This window comes from Carassius carassius, chromosome 8 (genome assembly GCF_963082965.1).
Source record: "Carassius carassius chromosome 8, fCarCar2.1, whole genome shotgun sequence".
In the NCBI taxonomy this organism is placed as follows: domain Eukaryota; kingdom Metazoa; phylum Chordata; class Actinopteri; order Cypriniformes; family Cyprinidae; genus Carassius; species Carassius carassius.
This window is the reverse complement of record NC_081762.1, coordinates 23,919,311-23,942,713: the sequence shown is the minus strand read 5'-3', so window position 1 is coordinate 23,942,713 and position 23,403 is coordinate 23,919,311. Positions and strand designations below refer to the sequence as shown.

At 38.7% G+C, this 23,403-nt stretch overlaps 1 protein-coding gene across 1 annotated transcript in view; it reads right to left on the bottom strand.

The window, feature by feature from the left end:
* Positions 1-657: 657 nt before the first annotated feature.
* LOC132145594 (partitioning defective 6 homolog gamma-like) overlaps positions 658-23,403 on the bottom strand; it is a 40,765-nt gene continuing 18,019 nt past the window's right edge. Inside the window, exon 3 of the mRNA XM_059556723.1 lies at positions 658-3,665. Coding sequence (XP_059412706.1) covers positions 2,656-3,665 — 1,010 coding nt within the window. The 3' untranslated portion in view covers positions 658-2,655. The remainder of the gene's footprint in view (positions 3,666-23,403) is intronic.

The window sequence follows — 23,403 nt, the reverse complement described above, 5'->3', positions numbered from 1 at the left end:
TCATGTCATGTGACATCAAGGGTAAAAAAAAAAAACGTTTTTGTAAAAATATGTTTTTTATATTATGTAATTGTTACACTATTGATTGTATAGCTATATATGTATAATTTTATATTAGATTAGCTGGCATTGGCGTTTCCTGGCCAACGATGGTATTGGTAGGCCTTTATGTGAAAATTTTGTATGTTAAATTTGTAAGATGGAAATCTAAAAGCTGACCAAATAAGCCTTCCATTGATGTATGATGTAGGACAATATTACAATATTAAATAAAACTATTGGAATATCTGGAATCTGAGGGTGCAAATAAGTAAATAAATATAAATAAAAACAAAATACTGAGAAAATCGCCTTAAAAAGTTGTCCAAATGAAGTTCTTAGAAAATGCACATTAATAATTTTTTAAAAATATATGTACATTAGGAAATTTACAAAATATCTTCATGGAACACGATCTTTATCTTTTTTAATATCCTAATGATTTTTGGCATAAAATAAAAATTACAATGTTCTGTTGGCTGTTGCTACAAATATACATATGCTACCTATGACTGGTCTTTCTGGTCCAGTCACATATAATATTATTTAATTTACAACTGTTCATGAAACATAGAATAGAATAGAATGAGGGAAGTAATGAAAGAACTACAAAATGCATTTTATCCATATCTTAATTTTATTATGCACTTAAAAAAAGGGTTAAGAAAAACAATAGACAATTTTCACATGTGGTTTTTTTGCACTGAAAAAGGTTACCATTTTAAACGTGGTTTGACTGCCTGACTGATATATTGTGCTATGAGGATCATTTATAGACACTGAAATTTATTGTGTTAAAACATAAATATGACACTGAACCTGTTCTGATACGACTGACTTAAGACAATCTGCTGTACCCTTTTTTCTCGTCTTGTTTGGGATTAATTTTATTTGTATTTATTGTTAATGGATACAAATATAGACGAGCCAAACCATCAACAGTGATACCAATGGAAAAGTATTAAGGCAAAACAAAGAATGTGATTTTCAGCAAAAGAGACGCAGTTCAAGCAGTGTCCAGCAGATGGAGACTCCCTACAAATGTATTTCGACTCGCACACGCACGTGTTATACCATTTCCTTGCTTTTACCAAAATGACAATATTTCCAGTGGTCAGATCCAAATACAGAGTCTGTTTGAGTGAAGTATGTCTGTAGGAGGGGCGGTAAGGCACGAAAATGGTGGATATGAAGGTAAGTCTTTGTTCAAGAAGATAAAAACGATGCAGTCAACCTAAAAGCAAAAGATTGTACATCCACAGTGGTTTTAAATTATATACAAAAATGATTCCACAGACTTTCTTTCTATAAAAAAAATTACCGGGTATGAACTGTGCATTTCCACTGTGTAACAGGATGATATAAGACTGTGCATTTAATACCTGAAGTTTGGCTGGATTTAAAGGGACAGTTTTCAAAAAAAAAAAAAATCTTTTCACTCAACCTCACGTTCCAAAACTGTATGAGTTTCTTCTTTTGAACTCAAAAGATGATACTTTGGAATACTATGGAAGTCACTGGCTAATGTCAACTGTTTGGTTCTTCAAAACATCTTTCAACAGAACAAAGAAACTCATACATGTTTGTAACAACATGTTTGTAACATTAATGTTATTATTTTGGGGTGATCTATCCCTTTAAGTATGCTCAGTGGCTGCATTAACACAAAAGCCTTTAAATATGAATACTACTGACTACTTTGAGACCGCATTCTGTTCTGTTGTGGGGATTTGAGTGGAGGTCAGAGGTGAGGCTTCATTAACAGTGAGGTGACAGAAAATATGTGTACAATGAAACACAGAGAGAACCAACAGAGTCACATTCTGTTGGACTCCCGAAGTCAAAAGGTCTTCACAAGAAGAGAAGTGTGAAATACCTAAAGTCAAATGTAACCCTACAAGACCAAAGTCAACATAATAGTTAATGTTTTACAGCATATTTTAAACAAATTTTCCACAATTTCCAAAAAGCCTTTTTTTGAATGCTGACGTGATTGATATTCATATATTTGGAAAACCAACATTCTGAGGGTATCTGCCAAATAGTAAATTTAGTGCATATGAATGCACTAAACATACAGCAGATACATATTTATCACTAAAAGTTATGATAATTAATAATAATACTTTTAAGTTATTAACTTGGATTGAGCAAGACAAACAAAAGTTTGTGTTTCTGATTAAGTGTAAATTCATTTTGGCATTTGCCTAATGCAACTGGCTTTTTGGGGCAAATGTTTGTTTTCAAATACAAACCGTGAACAGAAGACAACAGAACGCACAGGTCTAAACCCAATTTCTGGTCCCAAGAGTTATTGAGGTAACATGATTAAAGTGAACCTCTAAACAAAAACAGAGAAACACTGATAGACAAAGATAAAAAAAAAAAAGTGTCTCTGCTTCGAAAAAGAGATGCATACTAACAAATCAGAAACATTTTTGACATTACAACACAGGGAAAGCAAACATTTAAACGAATAAAATTGCAGATATTGTTTCTGTTAAATTATACATTTTCTGAAACCCTTAAAGTCTGTTGAGGTTCAAAGTCAAGTCTGATGTCCCAGGCTGAAAGGCAGAGTCTCTGGGAGGGCTGGATTTTATGTGACTGCATGTATTATAAAGTGATGACCGTGCCATCCTCCTCCACCCCTCCTCTGGGTAAAACCAGGCTGTGACGGGGGTCTGTCCTCATGCTGCTGAGGATTTTGTGTAGGCTGCCGTTGCTCTCCCGCATAGCAGGGTTGCTGTTGTGGTAGGGGTGGTGTTGGAGGGTAAGGTCCTTGTGCAACTTGTTACTCAAACTACTGTGCACTGTGCCATTAAAGCTCGGTTGAGAGTGGAAAGAGGCTGTGGACACGGTGGATGGTGGCCTCATTTGGGGTTGTGTAGGGGGGCTGGGAGGTGTCAAGTTGGTCATTTGCGTCTGGGACCGGGATGCAGTTGAAGCTACCGAGGCATTGGAGCGGCGTGATGGTCGTTTAATGTTGCTCTCAATTACGATGTCCGACTCCTCATCACTCTCCAGATCCTCTGGGCTGTAGCCATGAGAGATGGCAGTGGCACCGGTGAGAGCAGTGATGGCGGGGTATCCCACCGAACCACTGCTGTCGGATGACTGACCAGAGCTTCCTGAGATACGACTGCTTCGCACCACATTGTTGCGCTGGTTCACCGGCTTCACGGTCACAATAAGGTTGTGGCTGTTCGCGATCATCATGTCAGTCACCTGGTCCAACGTTTTTCCTGTCACCTCAATGCCATTGACCTCCAAGACCTCATCATTGACGGCCAGCAGGCCTGTGCTATCGGCCAGGCCTCCAGGTACCATACGGGAAATGAAGATACCTGGGACCTTTTCCAAGCCGTGGGGTGTGACACGGACACTGGTTCCATCACGGATGTAGAATCCCAGGGGCTTGTCCGAGCCATGCCGGTAGAGTCGAACTCTACGGTGAGATTCAGGAAGGATGTCCACGTCAATAATGGACGACACGGGACGGAAATCCTGAGGCAAGCCAATGCGGATGTGGGGCCGCTTGCGGTTCAGGTCGTTGCGAAGAGTGACCACAGCCTTCTTTTTCCGGGTCAGAGTGCTGGTGCCAAAGTTGCTGTAGTCAACCTCTTCTGCAAGAGTAAACAAGAATGAAAACTGTTAATACTTTTGCATTTGAAGCTTAAGCCTAGAGTATGTACAGAAACTTGGTAAAGCAAGAGATTGGATAAGTTTGTTAAACTTAGTACTGTTAGAAAAGTAACGCTTCATATGGAGTCGATGAGGACAAGCATGCAAATCTAATCAGACCTGCCAGATGGTTTATACCCCTCAGATGCTCCATGGATTATGATGTAACATGCTTTTTCTGGCAAGTTAACTCAAAACATGAGGCCATCATTACAAAAATGTACCCGCAACTAGTGACAGAAAACAACGGTCTCTGTTGAAGGTATTCAGCAGAGATGAAGGTATCTGCATGTTCTGATGTACGCTGATAATTGCTGTGAGAACTCCATGTTACTGGAGCACGTAGATTAAGAGATCCAGTCCTACTGATACAACACATCTTAAAACAGAAATGCATTATTGAAATGCCCCCATAGGGACAGGGACCTGCTTACCTTGGTGAGGTGCTTGTGAGACTAATGATAGAATATAACTTGAGTAGCACAGAGTGTTTTAATGAAGCTTCTCTTTGAACACTAACATAACTTGCTTCAAAAACACCCCCCTCTGTGCTGAGTCAGACAGCAACCACACCTGGACTGTTTGTTGTGGATATAAGGTATAGTTTCCAGTGCAAGTTTAACTGACTTCCCAGCATGAGTTCTCAGGGAAATACAGGCAAAAAAAATGGCCACCTTGTGTTCAATTACTCTCAAATAAATTTTTAAAAATGCTTTTACAAAGCTCCTGAATTCTCCTCAAAGCATCCAGCCGCAGTTTTTCTTAGTTTGGCTCTTTGTCGGCCTGATTATTTTGATTGAGTCCAGACAGGCTTTTATTATGTCCTGGAATTTCAGCCACAACTGCAAGTCTCTTGATAGGAAACACATTGAAGTGTTTCTGCTTCTGGCCTTCATTAGGAGGGTACTGTTCTCCAAATGTCCACCCTCAAATGTCTTTTTCTGAGAAGAACTTTGAACAACTAACGGGACATGTAGGAACTTAGGAACTGATAAAAGTTGTAGTTTGTAAGTAAGCAAATACAAAGTAGATCCTGGAAGCTGGGTCCTGGAATTGGGGCAATGAATCTGTTTTTTTAGGATTGCCAGGGAGAAACTGGACTCCACTGGATTTTCCATTTTGTCTCCCGGTGACCCATACGGGCTGGTATCGGCACAGACCCAATGTGGAATCTTTAACCTCCAATGGGACTGAGAGTAAGGGCAAACAAATAAGTCACCAAGCCTAAACTACTCCTGACAGAGTAATCCTCACTGCACTGATGCATGATGGGAAAACAAATTCAGCTCAGTGATCAAAGGACAGCTGGCTGTTTCCAGACATTTCCAGGGGAAAATGAATGGCCCAGTGCCTACCAGACAGTAAAAACAAAGTCTACAGGTTCAAGAAAGGCAACAATATTGCCCAAGAAGGTTTCATTAATTGGCAGTTTTCATAAAAGAGGGATGTTGAGTCAATAGCTGATGAACAACATGCCCAAATAATTATTTCATACATTCTTTTATACAAACAAATGTTGCAAACCACAATCCACAAATCTGTTCATTAAAGGTTTAGGCACTAAATTGTGGAAATTGTATACAATACTAATTTGTATTATACAGTTTTTTTCTTTTTCTTTTTGAAAAACATTGATTTTCAAACTATCGTGATTTTTCAAACCCCCCTCCAAAAAAAAAACTAAGGGCTTGATGGCCTTATATCAATAGCCAGAATTGCCGTGATATTTAGCCACTGCTGTAAGTAGCATATCCAGAAATCCACCTAAAACATGCATTAAATAAGACAGTAGGGCTGTGCAATTAATCGCATTTGATTGTCATGCACATCTCGTCAGTAAAGCGGGTTCCGTGATTAGTAGTAAATCACCATCACCTGCTCTTAGATTGAGCAACATTCACTATAAAGAGCCGTAGTTCCCTAACAAGCTAGGCGATATTGCGTTCGAAATCGGATGTGATTCAACTGCGATTATGTACGTGATATTGCCTAATTGTCAGTGAACTACGGTTTGGTTTAGTGAATGCCACTCAATCTGAAAGCATGTGATGGAGATTTACTACTAATCACGGGAACAGCTTTACTGAAGAGATGCGCATGACAATCGTTGATTGATTGTACAGCCCTATAGAACAGCATTTTTAAAACGAAGGCATTGAGATTTGTTAAGAGAAACAAGGCGTACAACAATTTAACTCTGCCCAGAGAAAGAATCTCTCATATGTTGTCATTCTGAAATAGACAGCTCAAATGACTAAGGTTATGTTTCAGTGCTGTGCCTGGCACTGCATTTACCTGACTATGCTCCATGGGAAGGGGCCCAGTCCCAGTGTCAGGGGTCACTGGAGATGTGGTGGGTGAGCCTGGTAGGAATAAACCCTACATTCCACTACACAGTGCCTCAACTAGGAATGCAGAAGTTGTTTAACCGAGATGACCCACAACATATTTGAAGCATAATTCATCAGCTGACCGTAGCAGTATGATCCCCCTCAATCACCCATGGGTGGGTGTGGGAAAGAGGAGTGGGTGAGGTCTCAAGCCTTTGTTCATGTCGTCCTACCTCTCGTTAACTTGCACACTGAAAGGGTCTCTTTTCAAGTTCTATTGGATTTCTTACAAATGCTCATAAAAGCAGGATTCAAAAGAGTTTTACGACCAGTCATTATGCATACCAACACAGTTTCTTTTCTAATTTTCTCCTGCATTTCCTACTGTGTTCTGGAGAAACTGCCAATGCGATCTACTTTCCTATTTCCAAAACACCCTGCCCAAATTCCTGTCTGGGTTCTATTATTTGTGCTTGCTGTCACTGTCATGCTTGGGAAGAATGTTCTTGGTGGGAGTCATCCACAGAAGCCACGTGTGAATAAAGTGATGTGCATTACCATTGATTGAGAAATCAACAGTGTGAACACAATTCTGCATGACAATACCTTGGCTGTGAGGCCAACCAGCTTGCGATGAGAAGACTATATATTACCCTGACAAAGAGAACATGGATTTCCATCACCAAACTACCAGAAGAATAAAGAAAGGGAACTCTAACTTAAACTGCATATATTATCTGATTATATACATATAAAGCAGACACAAGTACTCAAGGGTTCACCACAGTGCAGAATCAGGGGTAATGGCTCACAGACAGAGTCCCCTGGGAGAGTCCGTCTGTGTTTGCTTTAAACCGTTGCACTTAAATTTCCCTGGATGAATGGAGTGATGGCTTTTGGCTTCTTTCTGTACCCTGAGAGAGATTAAAGGAGGAAGCCCCTCCTTTATGAGTGCACACTCAGCAGAGCTCTCTATGCAGGCTCCTACACACCCCTACGGGTTTTAACTCGTGTTACCCACAGTGCAGTGACATACACATCTGGGAGAAGTTAGCAGGCATTGGTGAAGGGTGGAGACTGTGACGGAAGATTAAGCTCCCTTGCTTTTGCGATGTTGCATAAGGACTGCTTTTAACAAGTAGACAAACTACGAAAATTATTTTAGACATTCCACCAAGTCTACTCTGGTAAAGAAGGAATTCAGCTCAAATGTACAGGTTGTATGTCCACTGTGCAATTCACATGCTTCCCAATGCAGCTCTACACATAAACCATCTCTACACGAAAACATATGCTCAGTGTTTAACCTTGTTCTCTACCCCCCATATGTTCTGCAAGAGTGGCCAAGTTTAGGACATGACTGCCAAGAGTCCTTTAAGCCCAACACATAACTAAGCATGTCCTATCATTACATGACATAATCACTGTGGCTGCCAGTACGTAACATCCATGGAAATGTAAATAAAGGCTATTACCACTGATCACGTATAGCAGTGAGTTTGAAAGTAAATGTTTGGTTATGAAGTGAGTGTAGGGCTAACAAAGATGTGGGGCGCTGAGGAAGACAGTCAGGATGCAGAATATGGTTCAGGATGCACTGGTTGCCCTATTTATGTCATGAAGTCATGTGTGTCGGTTGTACATGTATGACCTCATATGCATGAGTAAGAGGAAACTGATCAGTTTCAGCCCTGTTGAACAAAGACAAAACATGGCCCAGGTTGAAAAATCATTTGATTCTGTATGAGAAAAATACTTGCTTTTGCTGGGGTCTCCAGACCTAGTACCAGGATCAAAGCTTATGTCACTCTTAAAATTATCCCATAATTTACTCACCCTCAAGCCATTCGGACGTAACAGAAGCTAAGATGAGAACTGACAAATGTTGAGGCACATTTTTTTAATGGATACGAACAAAAATCTACAGTATAGCCAAACAACTCAAAAGGTTGTTATATGTCTTAACTGGTGAAAGCGATAGTTGCCGGAAGTTGATAATGGTTTATAAAGTTTTACATATGGATATTTTTCTTCCAAAAACCCATCGCTTCACTTCAGAAAGAATTAATTAACCCACTGGAGTCATATGGATTACTTTTATGATGGATGGATGGTTTTTTGGAACTTCAGAAGCTCAGGAAGCATTCAGTGCCATTATAAAGTTGGAAGGAGTCATGATATTAGTTAATATATCTCTGATTGTATTCATCTAAAAAAGATGACCAAGGCAGATTTACCCAGGATGGCTTGAGCATCCTGCTTGAGCTTAAGCAGGTATTTTTGAGTAAACTATTCTTTTAATTCAATAATGGAGAGAAACACTGCTATACTGTCTCTACGTTAACCTTGTGTTTGTAGGCACCTATCACCATCTGTACAGTTGAAAAGCTCTTCCCAACACAAGCATGACAAGCTGTGATAAGCCAAATCATCATTCAAGTACAAAAGATGTTAATAGAAGAAATAAAATTGCATTTTGAAAGATTTATAGTTACAGTTGTCTGAGAGCTTTGCTCTTTCTTGTAATGCACCTCTTGTACTGTTGTTTTAAAATATTGCCAACACAAATGTCATCATTATTGGTATTCATACTCTGGGTTCCCAGTCTGTTTTAAAGGGATTGAACTTACAATTTATGTCTGATGGGTGATAAAATAGGCAAACAATTGACATAGATTTAGCCATTTGCAGGGATACTTAGAGGGGGTGGGATGCTTTTGACTTGGCAACAAAGTAACCATTCAGAATACAATAGAAACAGCATAGCAACCCCTTGTCAATGACCTGCAGATCCTTGGCATTGTGGCACTAATCTTTATACAGAATATATATTTTTTTACCGCTTTACTATGGTAAGGTGACACTTTGGTGTATTTTGCTAATAATGCAATGCCAATAAAACAATGTATTAAAAACCAAATCAGGCACATTCAGTGCAAACGGACAGGGCAATATTATTCTACATCTCCCTTTCCCTAATCCACAGATATGTTATCTGCTACACTGTATTCCTGCAGCCCTCCCAGAGGTCATGAGGTGTGTGTTTGACTCATCAGTGATGAGCGGGTGAGTCCTCATCTGGCTCTGACCTCATCCTGCATTTGAGATGATCCCAACCCCCCAAACAAGCTGCTAAGTGAGACGTTCCAGATCTGCTCTCTAATCTCTCAGTGTCACGGGTGACACCAAACAGCACCGGGTTTAGAGGGGGTGCAGGAATGAGGGAGGATTAAGGTGTTAATCTGTCTCTTTAAAGCTGTTTGTGGAGGAAAGAAAAACTAGACTAATCAGAAAAAAAGGGTGAAAAGAATCCCTGCACCCAAGTCGAGCTAAGAAACTTCTAGGGAAATGCATTTAGGTTGAAGTTCACAAATCTTAAGATTTTGTTTCAGAATAGTCATGTATATTGCAACTATTCAAGTACAATGCCCTTTCATAAGAGGCCAAATTAATAAAAACAATGGTAAATGTAGAAGAAAATGGATGTTGGTTTGGAAACGGTAACTACATAGCTGTCTCATCTTCCAAAAAGGATGAACTATTCACAATGCAAGGCAAAAACAATGTTGAGAAACCAATGATGAAAATGATTCCAAACCACAGCAAAAAATGCTTTCACTGCAATTTGCTTTTCTGCAGAGTCTAAGCTTTGAATTATGCTGCGGTTTATGAGAGAAAATGATGCTGCAGTCTTTACATAAATAATGAGAAAATACTGCATTCATGGCAAGTTAGAACTCCTGAAAGAATCAGTTTCTTCATGTTTACTTTTGGTGAGGGTCTGAAGTCACATTCCCGCACAAATACGAAGACTTGCAGGTAAAGTATTAGGAGTCTTTAAGTAAAAGATTCAACAGAAACATTTTTTTAAGATGCCAGGAGTGTCGACCACACGAGGCGGTCATGCATCATCAGTACGGGCGTCTTTCTTCCTGTTGTTATTGAGAAAGTGTTCTGAAGGTCTGGGCAGGTTGAGGCTGGTCTTCCACACCTGTACTCAACACACACCCTTTCACAACCCACTTCCTGAATGAGACCTGCTGAAATGTGTGCCAAGATCTCAGATTCCGCCTCGCTCTGCTGCCTCTGTTTGCCATGATGATCCTCACGTGTAGACACGTCTAACACGTATAACACACACTCACCCACCCACACAGATGAGGTCTAAATACATTAAAAAACATATACTGGACTTCAGAATGCCAAAGTAAACTATCTAATACCTTAATAAAAAGCAAAATTATGAATGAACTAAGAAATCTAACAATGAAACTTCATGTTCCATCATAAAAACATACTGACACCTGATGGTCACACAGTCAACAGCTACAGCAAGTTCAGCCAAAGGTCCTGTCAAACGCCTCATGCTGTGAATTTCTCCGGAGGAACAGCATCTGGTTTAACTGGCTTCTCCCACATTCACAGCTGAACTCCTCAACCGCACGGCAGCAGAGATTTGCAGGTGGCCCACAGATTTCTGCTGAGAGATGGATCTGTTTTGACCTCACAGTCGGTCAGTTGAATCTGTTATCTAACAAAGAATTACAGACTAAATCAATACTATTAGGTGGACGACACTAATGAACAACCATGTTTTGATGTAAATATGCTGGTTCAAGATGCAGGTTCTCTCACAAAAAAAGTAGAGAATTACTACCATCATCACAGTTGTGCTTGGTTGTTATTGTGCCCTTTCACAAACCACTTAACCTAAGGCAACTTAGTTGAGACCGCCCCACTAATCAGTGGACTGTAAAGCAACTGGAGATAAAAGTCTTTGCTAATTGGCAAACGACAACTTAACACATATGGCTGAGTATTTCAGACACAGTAGCAAAACAGAAAAGGCTTCAGTGCACGGATTCTGCTTGAAAAGGCCATGCAGTTTTGTTTTTTTTTGCTTTCTGATTAAGTCAGAAGATAGAAATATTGAAACCAGCGCAATGTCCCAATGCATTCTAAATAGAACGTGAGAGAAATTATGTCCCAAAACAGACTATCTTGAAATGGAGATGCCACATGTGCCCTGATGCAGTGCTGTTTCTAGGGGAATTACGAAGTGAACATCAGTGCTGTTTGCATCTACTGCTGCCAACAATCCCTTGCACAACAAATTTAGAAGTATTCTCTTCTGGCTCTTTTACATTTAAAAGCTAAAGCAGCTGTTACATGAAAAATGAATTTTAAGGTATGAATTCAGCTGAACAATACTTTTAATAAGTATTTGGCTACAATTTATTTTAAGGTCCTATTGTTGCTATTAACAAACCATTAACCACAACTTTTGCCTCAAACTCCTAATTTGCTGCTTATTAATAGTTAGTAAGGTAGTTGTTATGTTTAGGTAATGGGTAGGATTAGGGATGTAGAATATGGTCATGCAGAATATGTGCTTTATAAGTACTAAATGAATGCTTTTAAAATTTCTATTCATCCTTATTTCATCCGCCTTTTTAAGGAATCCCTAAAAAATTTTTTTTTACTGTTTTACTTGTATCAAAAAAGTCTTCGGATGCCAAACTTATATACATAATTTATTGCATGGTACATGTAATAGGCAAGTATATTACCCTCCTTCATCACTTTTTGGCTGTCAGCAGCTGAGAGTGGAACTGTGGGATCAGATCAACGTAAATGACAGCTCGAAAAGTCTCCCAGCAACCAATGAGATAAGGCCCCGGCTCTAGTGCCATTATTTGTCAGGTGCCTTCACAGTGAGGGGGAGCTTATGGTTTTAAAGGTCTTTGACCTATATACGTGGCTTCCATTGGTGTCCCACCATTCACAGAGTCTAATTGTTTTCTTTAAATGAACATCCACAATACAACCTCCCCCACACCCCTCTTTCAACAAGCTAAAGCCAAATTGGCTTACAGGAATCCATCGGCAAACCGCTAATAAGGCTAGTATGATTTCAGAATTACATCTTGTAGGATGGCTTAAACAATAGACTGCAATGAAAGAGGCAGGGAAGGTATGAGGAATGTGGTCTGTCGAACCACTGCAGATGAAAGGATTTAAAGAGGATTTCCAAAAAGCCATTCCCCATCCCCCCTACACACAAAAAGACAAACCAAACACAAAACAAAGAGTTCAGATTCATTACCCTTGTACATGAGGGCTACTGCCTGTGAAGCATGACACATGCACACAAAGCTAATTTCAAAAGCTTTTTTTAAGATGTAATTTGTTTGTATCTATTCATATATGTGAGAGATGACAGATTAAATTGTCTCCTGAGACAACTTTGGCTCTCATGTGACAGCTAAAGTCTGCAGTCAATCTATCAGTGGTCAAGTATGTTTACCTTTTGATAAGCTTAATGTTAACAATATAATGAGAAGAAATTACAAGTGAAAACTTACAGGGGCCAGTCTACATTCATGTAACATTAACATGTTAAATCCTGTTCACACCAACACGAATGTTTTCATGGCATGATTTTCACATTATATATTTGTTTAATACAAAAGAGGCAAACGCTCTGAATAAAAATACAATTTCACTCTCTGACAGTAGGTGGCGCTTATAGAAAATAAGAAATACTGCATTATTTAGAAATACCACCTACTTGTCAGAGAATAAAAGGACAGTTTTACTAGAAACTAGTCAACCAGTCGATTAAACATAACTGCTGCTGCTAGCCGACATTGGAATTACTAGTCAACTCTGCTAAAGCCCTGTTCACACCAAGAACAATAACTATAAAGATCATGATATTCGTGTTTATTCTAAGTGCACACACGTTTGCCGCTTTAAATTCTTGAGCTAGATAGTAGGATTGATTGTGATTGGGTGTCAATGATTTTGTCTTTCATCAGCTGAAAAAAAATTGTTCGGGAAGTGATTCCAACAATATCGTTTCTCTGTGCCTTTGCCTTTATCATTAAAGCTGTGGTGTGAAATCTGCTATTCTTTAAAAATTTAGAATGATTTTTAAAACCATGTCTTTATCGCTATCTTTATAGTTATTGTCCTTGGTGTAAAAAGGGCCTTAACTGTCATACACACATTCACTAGAGTGGCATTCCACCGGATGATGCAGGATGTAGGTGTAGTGGAAGCTACGCTGAGAATCCTTTCTTTAAAGCAAAGGGACTCCAGCCTCCTCATGGCTTATATCGAAATCCTTCAAAATTTCTCTTTACAGATTTTTGTTTTGTACTTCTAATTCCTGACCGGTGTTTAGTTTTGCTCTCTCTCCTCTGCGCTTTCACATTCATCCCTTCTCTCCGGAGCTTACGCTACATCTATACCTCCTACAACATCCCTTGGAACCGTACTCTCTCATGAACAGGAGTAAGACAATTATCGGAATTTAGCGATTAAGATTTATAAAGTTTTAAATACGGATTTTTCTCTTCCACAAACACATTCATTTGCTTCATAAGGCCTTTATTAACCCCCGGAGCAGTGTAGAGCACTTCCTATGATGGATGCATACACTTTTTGGGCTTCACAATCTCAGCCACCATTTACTGCCATTATAAAGCTTGGAAGAGCCAGGACATTTTTTAAATAAAGCTCCGATTGCATTCATCTAAAAGAAGAAAGTCACACATCTAGGATGGCTTGCTAAGGGCTTCACATATTTAAAAGTGCAAATAATGGATGTAAATACAGAGATGATTCTTGTACCAGATTTCATTGCTGCATTTATGATTATAAATACAAATAACGGTCTATTCAATTAATCAGTTGATCCAGCTTACAAAACAGTCTGAATGAGAGGTTCACAAAGTGGAACGATCCAGTTCTCTAACTCACTGATTTGATCTGTGTAATTGATTAACGATTAACCTCCTTCTGGAGTGGAAAATCTTCAGTGTTTTAAAAATGAATTTGAATCTGCTCACCAGATATCAAAACCACGTGATTATATCATAAAAGGATTTGGAATATAGTGCACAAGACTGCACTGTTCACCATGATTCTTTCATGTCCTATATTGTCCTATTCTCCTTTTGTGTTTCAGGAAATAAATTCAGAGGGTTTTGGAGCCACATTAGGGGGAGTAAATGACGACAGAACTACTTTAGGTAAACTAATCCTTTAAAAGCAGAAGAAAACATTTTCAAACGTGGATGATAGTACAGTCCATGTGAACTTCTGTGAACCCACTCAGACTCATGACAGAAGATGGGGAGTATTCCAGCCACCTCATCTCGTGCATGCAGGAATGATGGAGGGAGGGCAAGGGTAAATGAGGGACGGGGGACTGATGCAACTGCAATAGGTGGGATGCGTATCCAGACGGTGCAGTCAGCAATTAATATACATTTGGCCCTCAGCCTCCTAAAAACCACATGATGCAGTAGCATGAATGGTCTGTGAATGATCCATAAACAGCCTGGGTGTGTCTGTGTAACTGTGGGGGTGTAAAGTCTTCTTTGTAATTAAGGCCACCTAAATGAGCTGGGCGGCAGGGTCACTCCTGTAGTTCTCACAACCTTGAGTGTACCGCTGGATCTGAGATTCAGCTCATTTATTACACAGAAATGGAGATAAGAAACAGATGCCGGGGAAATCAGAGGGTGGTGTGGCACAGATGTAAAAGAGCTTTGCTGAAAACTAGAAGGTTGCAGGTCAAGCAACAGCATCTTGGTGGAAAATGGGCATCATTGCTTCACCATTGATTGACTGATCACTAGCTGCCCCTCATCCACTGGAAAAAGACTATACAGTTTCGCCCCTGACTTCCTCAATCTTTGTTTTTCCATAAGGATTACCTAGAAGGTTCTGGACTAGGCTAGACAGCTCTTTAGTCACAGGTTGTTTACTGTGACCGTCTGATTTGACTAAGTAGTAATTTAGCAGACACTAAATTGTTACCGGGACAATCATCTACCTGAGGTTAAGAACTTGTAAGGACGCAGTGGTAATGACTCATGGATTGTCCTGGTGGTGCAAAAACCTATAACTTTTTAGTTCAGATCTTTAACCACTGTGCCACACCAACCACTGATATTCAATTTAAAGTGACGTGATGTGTAGCCAAGTATGGTAACCCATACTCTCAATCTGTGCTCTGCATTTATCCCATCCAAGTGCACACACACAGCAGCGAGTAGGGAGCGCACACACACACACTGTGAACACACACCAGGAGCAGTGGGCAGCCATTTGCTGTGGCACCCGAGGAGCAGTTGGGGGTCTGATGCCTTGCCCCCCCCACCCCACACTTTGCGTGAACATTTGGGCGGCATTACCCAAATATTTCCACATAGTGACGTAGACGTGTGGGGGTGTGTTAGAACGAGGCGTTTTAGGGGGACGTGGCAGAGTCTTAACTTTGATCAAGAATATCTCTTTGGATTTGAGACTTTAGTCTTTGCAACTTTACAGATCTTCTTCATGCACCAAGAGCTTGTAACACTCCAAAGAGAAAGGAAAAATTGAAATCGCATCATATGACCCCTTTTATTATAAGTGTGCTACGAGTTGTTTCTTTTCCAAAGTTTTCACAGAAATGGCTCTAAGAAAATAAGATATGGGCAGAGAATTCAGTGACGAGAGACTGAGAAAGACAAAAGACGACTGTGTCTTGTTACCCCAAATAGTCTAAAATGGCCCAGACGGCCTGTCTGCAAATGAGAATGTGAAGAATTCTCAGCAGGTTGGAGAAATTTGTGAATGCAGGGAGGAAAAACTCTAATAATACATGCATTACTAAAAGTTGTTCACTTGAAAAATGGCACAATGGAGTATATGTGGCTGTAATTAAATTACATTTTAGTCATGCAACTAACAGTCACTTTATACAGAGAGCTCTGATTACAGTGTCGGTTTAAGAGAAACGTCAGGTAAACTTTTCCGTCCACATGATTCAAAACTGACCCATTTGCTTTTCAAATGGTGAAGTCATAATCACAGATAAACAAGCACACACATGTCTTTAAAACGCTGAATCAAAGCGAGAAGATCCCCTGAAGAGCGGCACTGTGGTAGGATAAACAGCTCATGTGCTCCACATGTCTGGTCTTGTCCCAGAGAGCAGCTCTAATCAGCGAGGAACAGGAATAAGCTTTGCAAAAACCAGCTACTCTTGCTCAGCCAGGCGCCTCTAGTTAGATTTCAGAAGAGTGGCTAAACCACCGTCACCCAGAATGCACCTCTCCGGGTGCACACACCCTGAACAGGGCTGCAACCTCAAATCTCAGTCCAACCACACGGCACTGGGCTGAATCCAGAGGCCACAATTTCTGCTCCAGGCTATAAACAACTATAGCCTCCAGAATCCTGGTGAATGCCACTTCCTTCCTCTCTGCAACAACAGGATTAAAAATGAGACACTGGACAACACACAGGAATCAGTCTTGCAGAGTAACTTTTCTTATTTTGGGAGTAGGCACAAGAGAGGTGTATTGTATAACCCTGTTTGTGTCCAATACAGTGGTGTTGAGTGATGCCAAATCGAAGTGAACTCAAACAATGTGTGCAGTCAAGTCACTAAGAAGCCAGTGCAAGTTCTCAACAGGCTGAACTTTCTAAAACGTTTCCTTATTGTGAACAGTAACAGGCAAGACAAGCATGACTCCTGAGGAACCAAGAACTGGCCAAGCACAAATCTTTTGAAAGTTGGGACAATAGATTTTCACCCCATCCATTTTGTATAAATGCACATTTTAATTATAATTTTTTATTGTAAATGATTCATCCACATATACGTTTTCATTTGTATATAGTTTCGTCCAGAAAATGTTGTAACAAAATGTCATTAACCTGATCATTAACCTGCAAAGAACACATCTTAACGATCCTATGGAATTATACTGAAATTATAATTCCATTGGTTTTGCATTCTCTTGCAAATATTCTGCATTCCACAGAGAAACAGTTTTTTTTTCTCACAAAACTTCTGTTATGGAAATGTTAGAAAGGAAAGTTTTATTTCAGTGCTTGCAAGAGAATCCATGTTTGTTGGGGAACGCAATACTTTTGCGTTTTGTGAGTGAAGGCAAAGTATCCTGGAGAACACAATCATGTTGTGTAAGAACACAAGCATTTAAAATATACATTTTCCTCCAGTCAACTTTTTTTCAATCACCATGTCCCCTTAAGGGCTCTATAAAATATAAACCAACAAACTGATAAATAAACTCATGTCCTAGTCCTAAATCTTTCTTCTATAATCTGTTACACTCAGACGTATATCAATAAAATACGTCGTAATACAAAAAAATAAATAATAATAACATTTCAAACAAACAAAAAAAGATCTTTACTGTTTCATTGCAACTGTAAAAAGGAATTTTCTGGATTCAACTTAACATTTGACAGCACTTGTGACAAAATATTGATTACCACAAAAAGTAATTTAGATTTGTCCATCCTTTTTTCAGCTCAGACATAAAAGTGATACCAAATTGTGAATGTTAAAAATGCCCACTGTTTTAACAGTATAACCACAAGTTGTGAATAATATGAACCATTTTATTGTTAAAAATAAATAAATAAAATAAATCTTTGCAGATAAAATAATACACAAGCTTTAATTTCCCAGAAAAATTTACTTAAGTGGTTTTACATTATAAACTTCACATTTAAATCCTTGAAAAATGATCCTGATTTAATTCCACTGTATGTGCTTCAGCCTAACCTCGACTTTTTTTTTTTACGAAAATGAGGAACAAATCAGTTATTTATGGTGGTTATCAATAGTATGCAACAAATGCCATCGACTGAGCTTAAACTGCATTAAACCCAGTAAATTTCATTAAGGTTGGAAAATGTTTCCTTTGTAATATGAGCATTGAGGTTTGTGGGTAAAACAGAAAGACATTACAGGCCACAAGACTATTTTGATTATGATTGGTTTACAGAACACCTAAAACAAAGGCCCTTTATAACACAAATCAAAAGAAACAAATCCATTCCTTAGAATGGAAAACGAAACAACAATTGACAAAAAGTACCAAAGGTGAATCTGAAACGTCAGCGGTGTTTGTGCCTGTTCAGAAATTCCAGCAGGAAGACGTGTGTCAGAGTTTCCGTTAAAATCCACCTGTGTGACACAAAGAGCTCACACTGAGTCCGCTCCACCCTCTGCCCTCTCGCCTTCTTTTACATCATCCTTTAAACCTACCACACATGCTGGACCACACAACATCAACTACATTTTACAGCAGTCATCCAGTGGCTCCAGTGTAGGCTTCGCTTGGCAGAACAACAGAGCAGCGGTAACCGCACAAAATGAGACCAGAATCAGCTCAATAAATGAACACTGGATGAACAATGGGGGAAAGGTTTGTCTTAGTACAAAGGACAGTCCTCATGTCTGATGTTGTAAAATAATCTGGAGATCCAGATTAAAAAGCCATTCATAGCAATAATAATAACTGTGGCAAGAACAGTTTAAATTTTAATTGACCAAATTAAGTTCAGTTCTTTTTTTCAAAATCATGAGTTTCAGACCTCTGCTGAACAACAGACTACTTGTTTTTCTGATTAATATGATGGGAAGTGTATGAAACTTGAACTTTAAATGACATTATTAAGGAAATAAACAAATAAAAATCCAATTATTCTTGCTAAAAACACTGCCGCAACATAAAAATCATTTAATTCAGTAAAAGAACAGACTACAATTAAAAACTTAATGTGGCTGCTCAATGTCGCATATACAGATCAGATTTCATTTAACCAGTGAGGAGAGCTGACTGACAAGAAGAGTGAGGTGAGACAAACAAGACGATGGCAGAAGATTTAGTTTCGAAATGAAATGCAAAAGCACCTGTTTGGCAATATTTTGAATTTTAAAAAGCCTGTTGACTTTTGCGGTTTATTAAGGTTGAAGTTTTTTTAAACATCCGTTTCTTATTTAATTGGTTCCACAGTGTTTGATGATTTTCTATTTATTTAAACTTTGTGTCATTTATTTATTTTATTTGACATCAAGGTGTATCACATGCCTCCAAGCTTTCTTACTCGTTTTGCTAATAAACGTTTTTTTTTCTTATTTATTTTGTTATATATTATACAGGTTTACATTCCTATTTAAACTTTATGCAAGTTATTTGTTATTTTATATTAGGCATAGCCTGCCCTAAAACATAGTGTTTTTATTTGTTTTGTTAATAAAAGTTCTATGTTTTACATATAGGCTAAAGTAAGTTTAACGTTGAATTTTGTTGTTGTATTCAAGCAATTGACGCCAAACTGCCGCTAATTAGAATTTAAGCTATTTAAAAGCGAATGAAACCAATGTCAAGAGGGAAAAATCAAACAAACTAAAAATTAACAATTGCTATATGCCGAATTGACGTTATTTGAAAGTGAAAGTAAAAGGTTTAAATTTAAAAGCATAAAAATGTAAAAAGTAAAAAGTTTAAAAAGTGTAAAATTTAAAAGCGAAGGAAAGCGAGGAAAATGCTCCCGCCCCCACGTTGATATCGGTATTATCAGTGTTGTCACACGTTAGTGACGCAGAAATTACACGCTTTACATTTATATTAAAATGCATGAATAAATGAATGTAGATATTAAAATAAATAACATTTTCATTAAAAAGTATTTCTCTTCACACGAGATAAAATTTTATCCCAAACAAATTTACTTAATGCTCAGCATAAACAAAATTGGGGGGTCGGACCCCGATGCTATGAATAGTGCTTTGGAGAGGTCGGCATTTTTACTCGAAAGACAGACAGAGACACTGCTGTATCACAGAGTGGCTAAACAGCTGCTGTCTCCCTTAAAAAATAAATAAAGGCAATCTCTGAATAACATTTATTGTATAATGTTTCCGAGAAACGTTGCTGTCAATGGCACCGCCTCAGGCTCCTCTCCACTGTGCAGACAAAAGCAGCACGTTATCCAGAGTAACGGCACACAAAAGAAGTGAAGCCGTGCTACTGTGACCAAGGCTTTAAACTCAGCCAGCATATGAAGAACTCAACCTCTAGTGGCATTTTATTATTTATTTATTTTCCCCCATATGAAAGAGACAGCACACAATCCTGCTCGTGCTCCACAAAAGCCAAAAATAATCTCAGCAGGACCGGCCCTCTGACCAGGGCCTTCGCTCGCCAGCAGCACGTGAATTGCATAATCCAATGCTGTCCTTATGTAAGAGTCACAGCATGATTTTTGGCACAAATAAACAGCATATCAAAGAATCATGGATGTCATATAATCTCACAGCGAGGGGAGATTAATCTCTACTCCTGAGATGTGAGTTCAGTGATTTTCAGGCCTGCTCATGGTGGTGGCGGCACACGGAGAGAACAAACAGCTGTGGGTGAGCTCTGTGTGTGTGTGTGTGTGTGTGTGTGTGTGTGTGTGTGTGCACGGACGGCCAGGCACTCTCTCATTACAGAGTTCCCAGAAGCCCCTGGGCTCCACTGCCTGGACCAGCCAGATGTGCAAACGGTTCCCCGCGATTGGCTGCCGCTGCAGAAACAGAAGAAAAACACAGCAGAACCTTCTAGAAGGATTTATTATCCCTTACGCTGTAGAAAGCACCACTATTTAAGGGATTCACTTATGGAACATCAGGAAAACTAACTCATTTATGGATACATGGATGACAACTAACACTTCGAGCAGGATATTTGAGACCTGGGTGCGAAACAATGACCATCTAAATGCTACTGAAATTAGTTTAAAGTGGGTTGCCCTTCACTCTCCTCAAAAAAAGTAACAATTACACACAGAAGAGAGAGAGGAGGAAGAGTTTAGACTGTGTGAACACCAATTTAATGGAAGATTTACACACTGAGTTTAAAAGCGAAATTCTTCACAGCTACGGAGATATTTTCTTTTGTTACAGATATGTGAAACCTGAAATCAAAATTTCTGCAATTATTAGTCAGATAGACAAGATCAAAAAAAGAAAAAGAATGCAATTTAATATAACTAGTGCTGGGCGGTAAACCGGTTCATACCGAAAACCGCTGTATATTTTCGTTATGATGTTAATTTTGAATATACCACCATACCGGTGTATTTAATAACTCAGCGTTCGGAACGAACGTTATGCTGCGCCGCGGCACAATGTTTCAGACGGACCCTTTACAATGTTGCACTTCTAAACAGCGACTGCGAGATGTGGTGAGGGTAAACACAGTAGTACTCTGGTGTTACGTTATAACGCCTGTTTCACACAGTCCGTCTGCTGTGCGTATTAATGGATTCCAGCTGCACGAGGTTGTGGTCAGGGTGTTCAAGGAGCGGTGCATCGTCTGCAGCAGTGCAGCGATTGTTAACGTACTGAGTCTATAAAGATTTAAATGCAAAATGCACAAGACTATTTCTGTCTGTGGTGTTTTAATTTTAAATATTTGAACAAGTAGGCTAATTATTATTTAAATGTTTTGCCACTTGCTTGAGCAGCTTATTATACAAACCTAGAAGTAAAATGCATGAATAATGCGTTGTTTATATTTATTGAGTTTAAACTAATGTCTATATGAAAGATTGTTCTGTGATAAAAGACTTACGATGCTGAAAAAATAATAATAATTATATATATATTTTTTTACATGATACGAAATCAAAACAATGAACAAATGTTGTGTTTGTGGACTAAACAGTCGCGGATCAGTACTGGACTGCAAACACGTCCTGTGTGAAAGCACAATGAGTGGTAAATGTAACATTAAAATGGAAAATTACATAATCTCCAAGCTGCTCTTTTCCATACAATGCCCTCACAGAGTGACCAAATACTTTAAAACTATTATCATTAACATATTCCATGACTCATATTCCTTGACACCTCTGTACTATTCACTGTCTAAGTCCTCCCTCATGGACTGTTTTCAGCTCCCCCTCTTTGGAAGAAATGTAAAAAGTGCTTCTCTTCTAAAATTAGCCAGTAAAAGTGCTCAAAACTAGCAATGCCAGAGAATGCCTTGAAAAGCAATTTCCTGCCGTTTTAGCGGGCAGACTTTGAAGATTATTCCAGTATAGATTAAAAGGCAGATTTACAAGTGCATGCAAAGAAAGACGCTTTTACCCTCTTTAACAAGCACAGACAAATGCACTGCCATGCTGTCAAAATGCCATTCATTTTTGGCCATGAAAGAATACCACAATAGCTCATTGTTTGAGATTTTTAGGAGTCAGAAAGTGACTTTATGCTATTAAAAATGTCAAACTATAGGCATATATAAAATAAAGTTGCACAATTTAGAAGCTATATGCAGAAACTATGTGGTTTCTCCATTAAGACAAGTCAGTTTTTTCAGGTGATCCTGGGTTGGCAACACAAAACCCTGTTTAAAAGAGCATGACCCACATTTCCTTCACCATTATCTACATTTCCCTCAATCTTAGCTTTCTGTTTGTCTGAGAGGCTCAGTCTAGTTTAGCCTGTGTGTCTCCAAAAACAGCAGGAACAAGCCAGAGATAGGAAAGGCTCTTGTTTGTTGAAGTTCTGCGTGTCCTGTATTTAGTCTTTGCCCTGATGTATCTGCTGTATGTCACTGTGAACTTGAATAACCTCATTCATACAGACCGTTAAACTATCATAAGGCTATATGACTTCCGTGATGCAGATGGAATCACAAGAAATCAGTCTTAAAAAAAATGGAATTTACTAGTGATGCACCGAAATGAAAATTCTTGGCCGAAACCGAAAACCGAAAAAGAGAAAACCAAGGCCGAAAACCGAAACCGAAACACCGAAAGAAATTATGCCAATTATTCCATTGCATTTATTGCTATGACCATGTACTAACTTTACTAAAATTAAGACATTGCAATTGCATAAATTAATATTAAAGTTTCAAAGATAATTACAATTACATAAATTATAAAAAAACATAAAAATACATAATTACAAATTATGCAATATTTATTAAGCACATTGCAACAATGCACAGTATAAAATAAAATTCAAACTAAAAATGTATCCCACTCATGTGAATATTAAATAATAATGTACAGGCCTACTGGCCTGCAGAAAGGTTTTAAAATGAACTGTTCTCTCATAAAAACAAAGTGCATTTAGGTCAAGTGCATTTGAAATTGTTCTCTGTAGGACTAGAAAGTGCATTACTTCTCCAGTAGGCAAGACTGTTATCACTTCTGGGGATGGGGACTTCAGACAGATAACCATCTAGCTGTTGAGCAGTTGAGCTTGTCATCTGCCTGACATTTGAGAAATATTTGAGAGAGTGTATTTAAATAGGGGCAGGGCATAAATAATTTGTTTTATCAAATTAAAGCAGAAATCTAGCAGAAATATGGCTACAATCTGATATTATGTATGTATATGTATATATATATGTGTGTGTGTGTGTGTGTGTATATATATATATATATATATATAGGCTACTGTAAATAAAATGTCACATATATAGTAGCCTAAGAACTAGAACAATAGCCAATGTATTATTATTTGAGG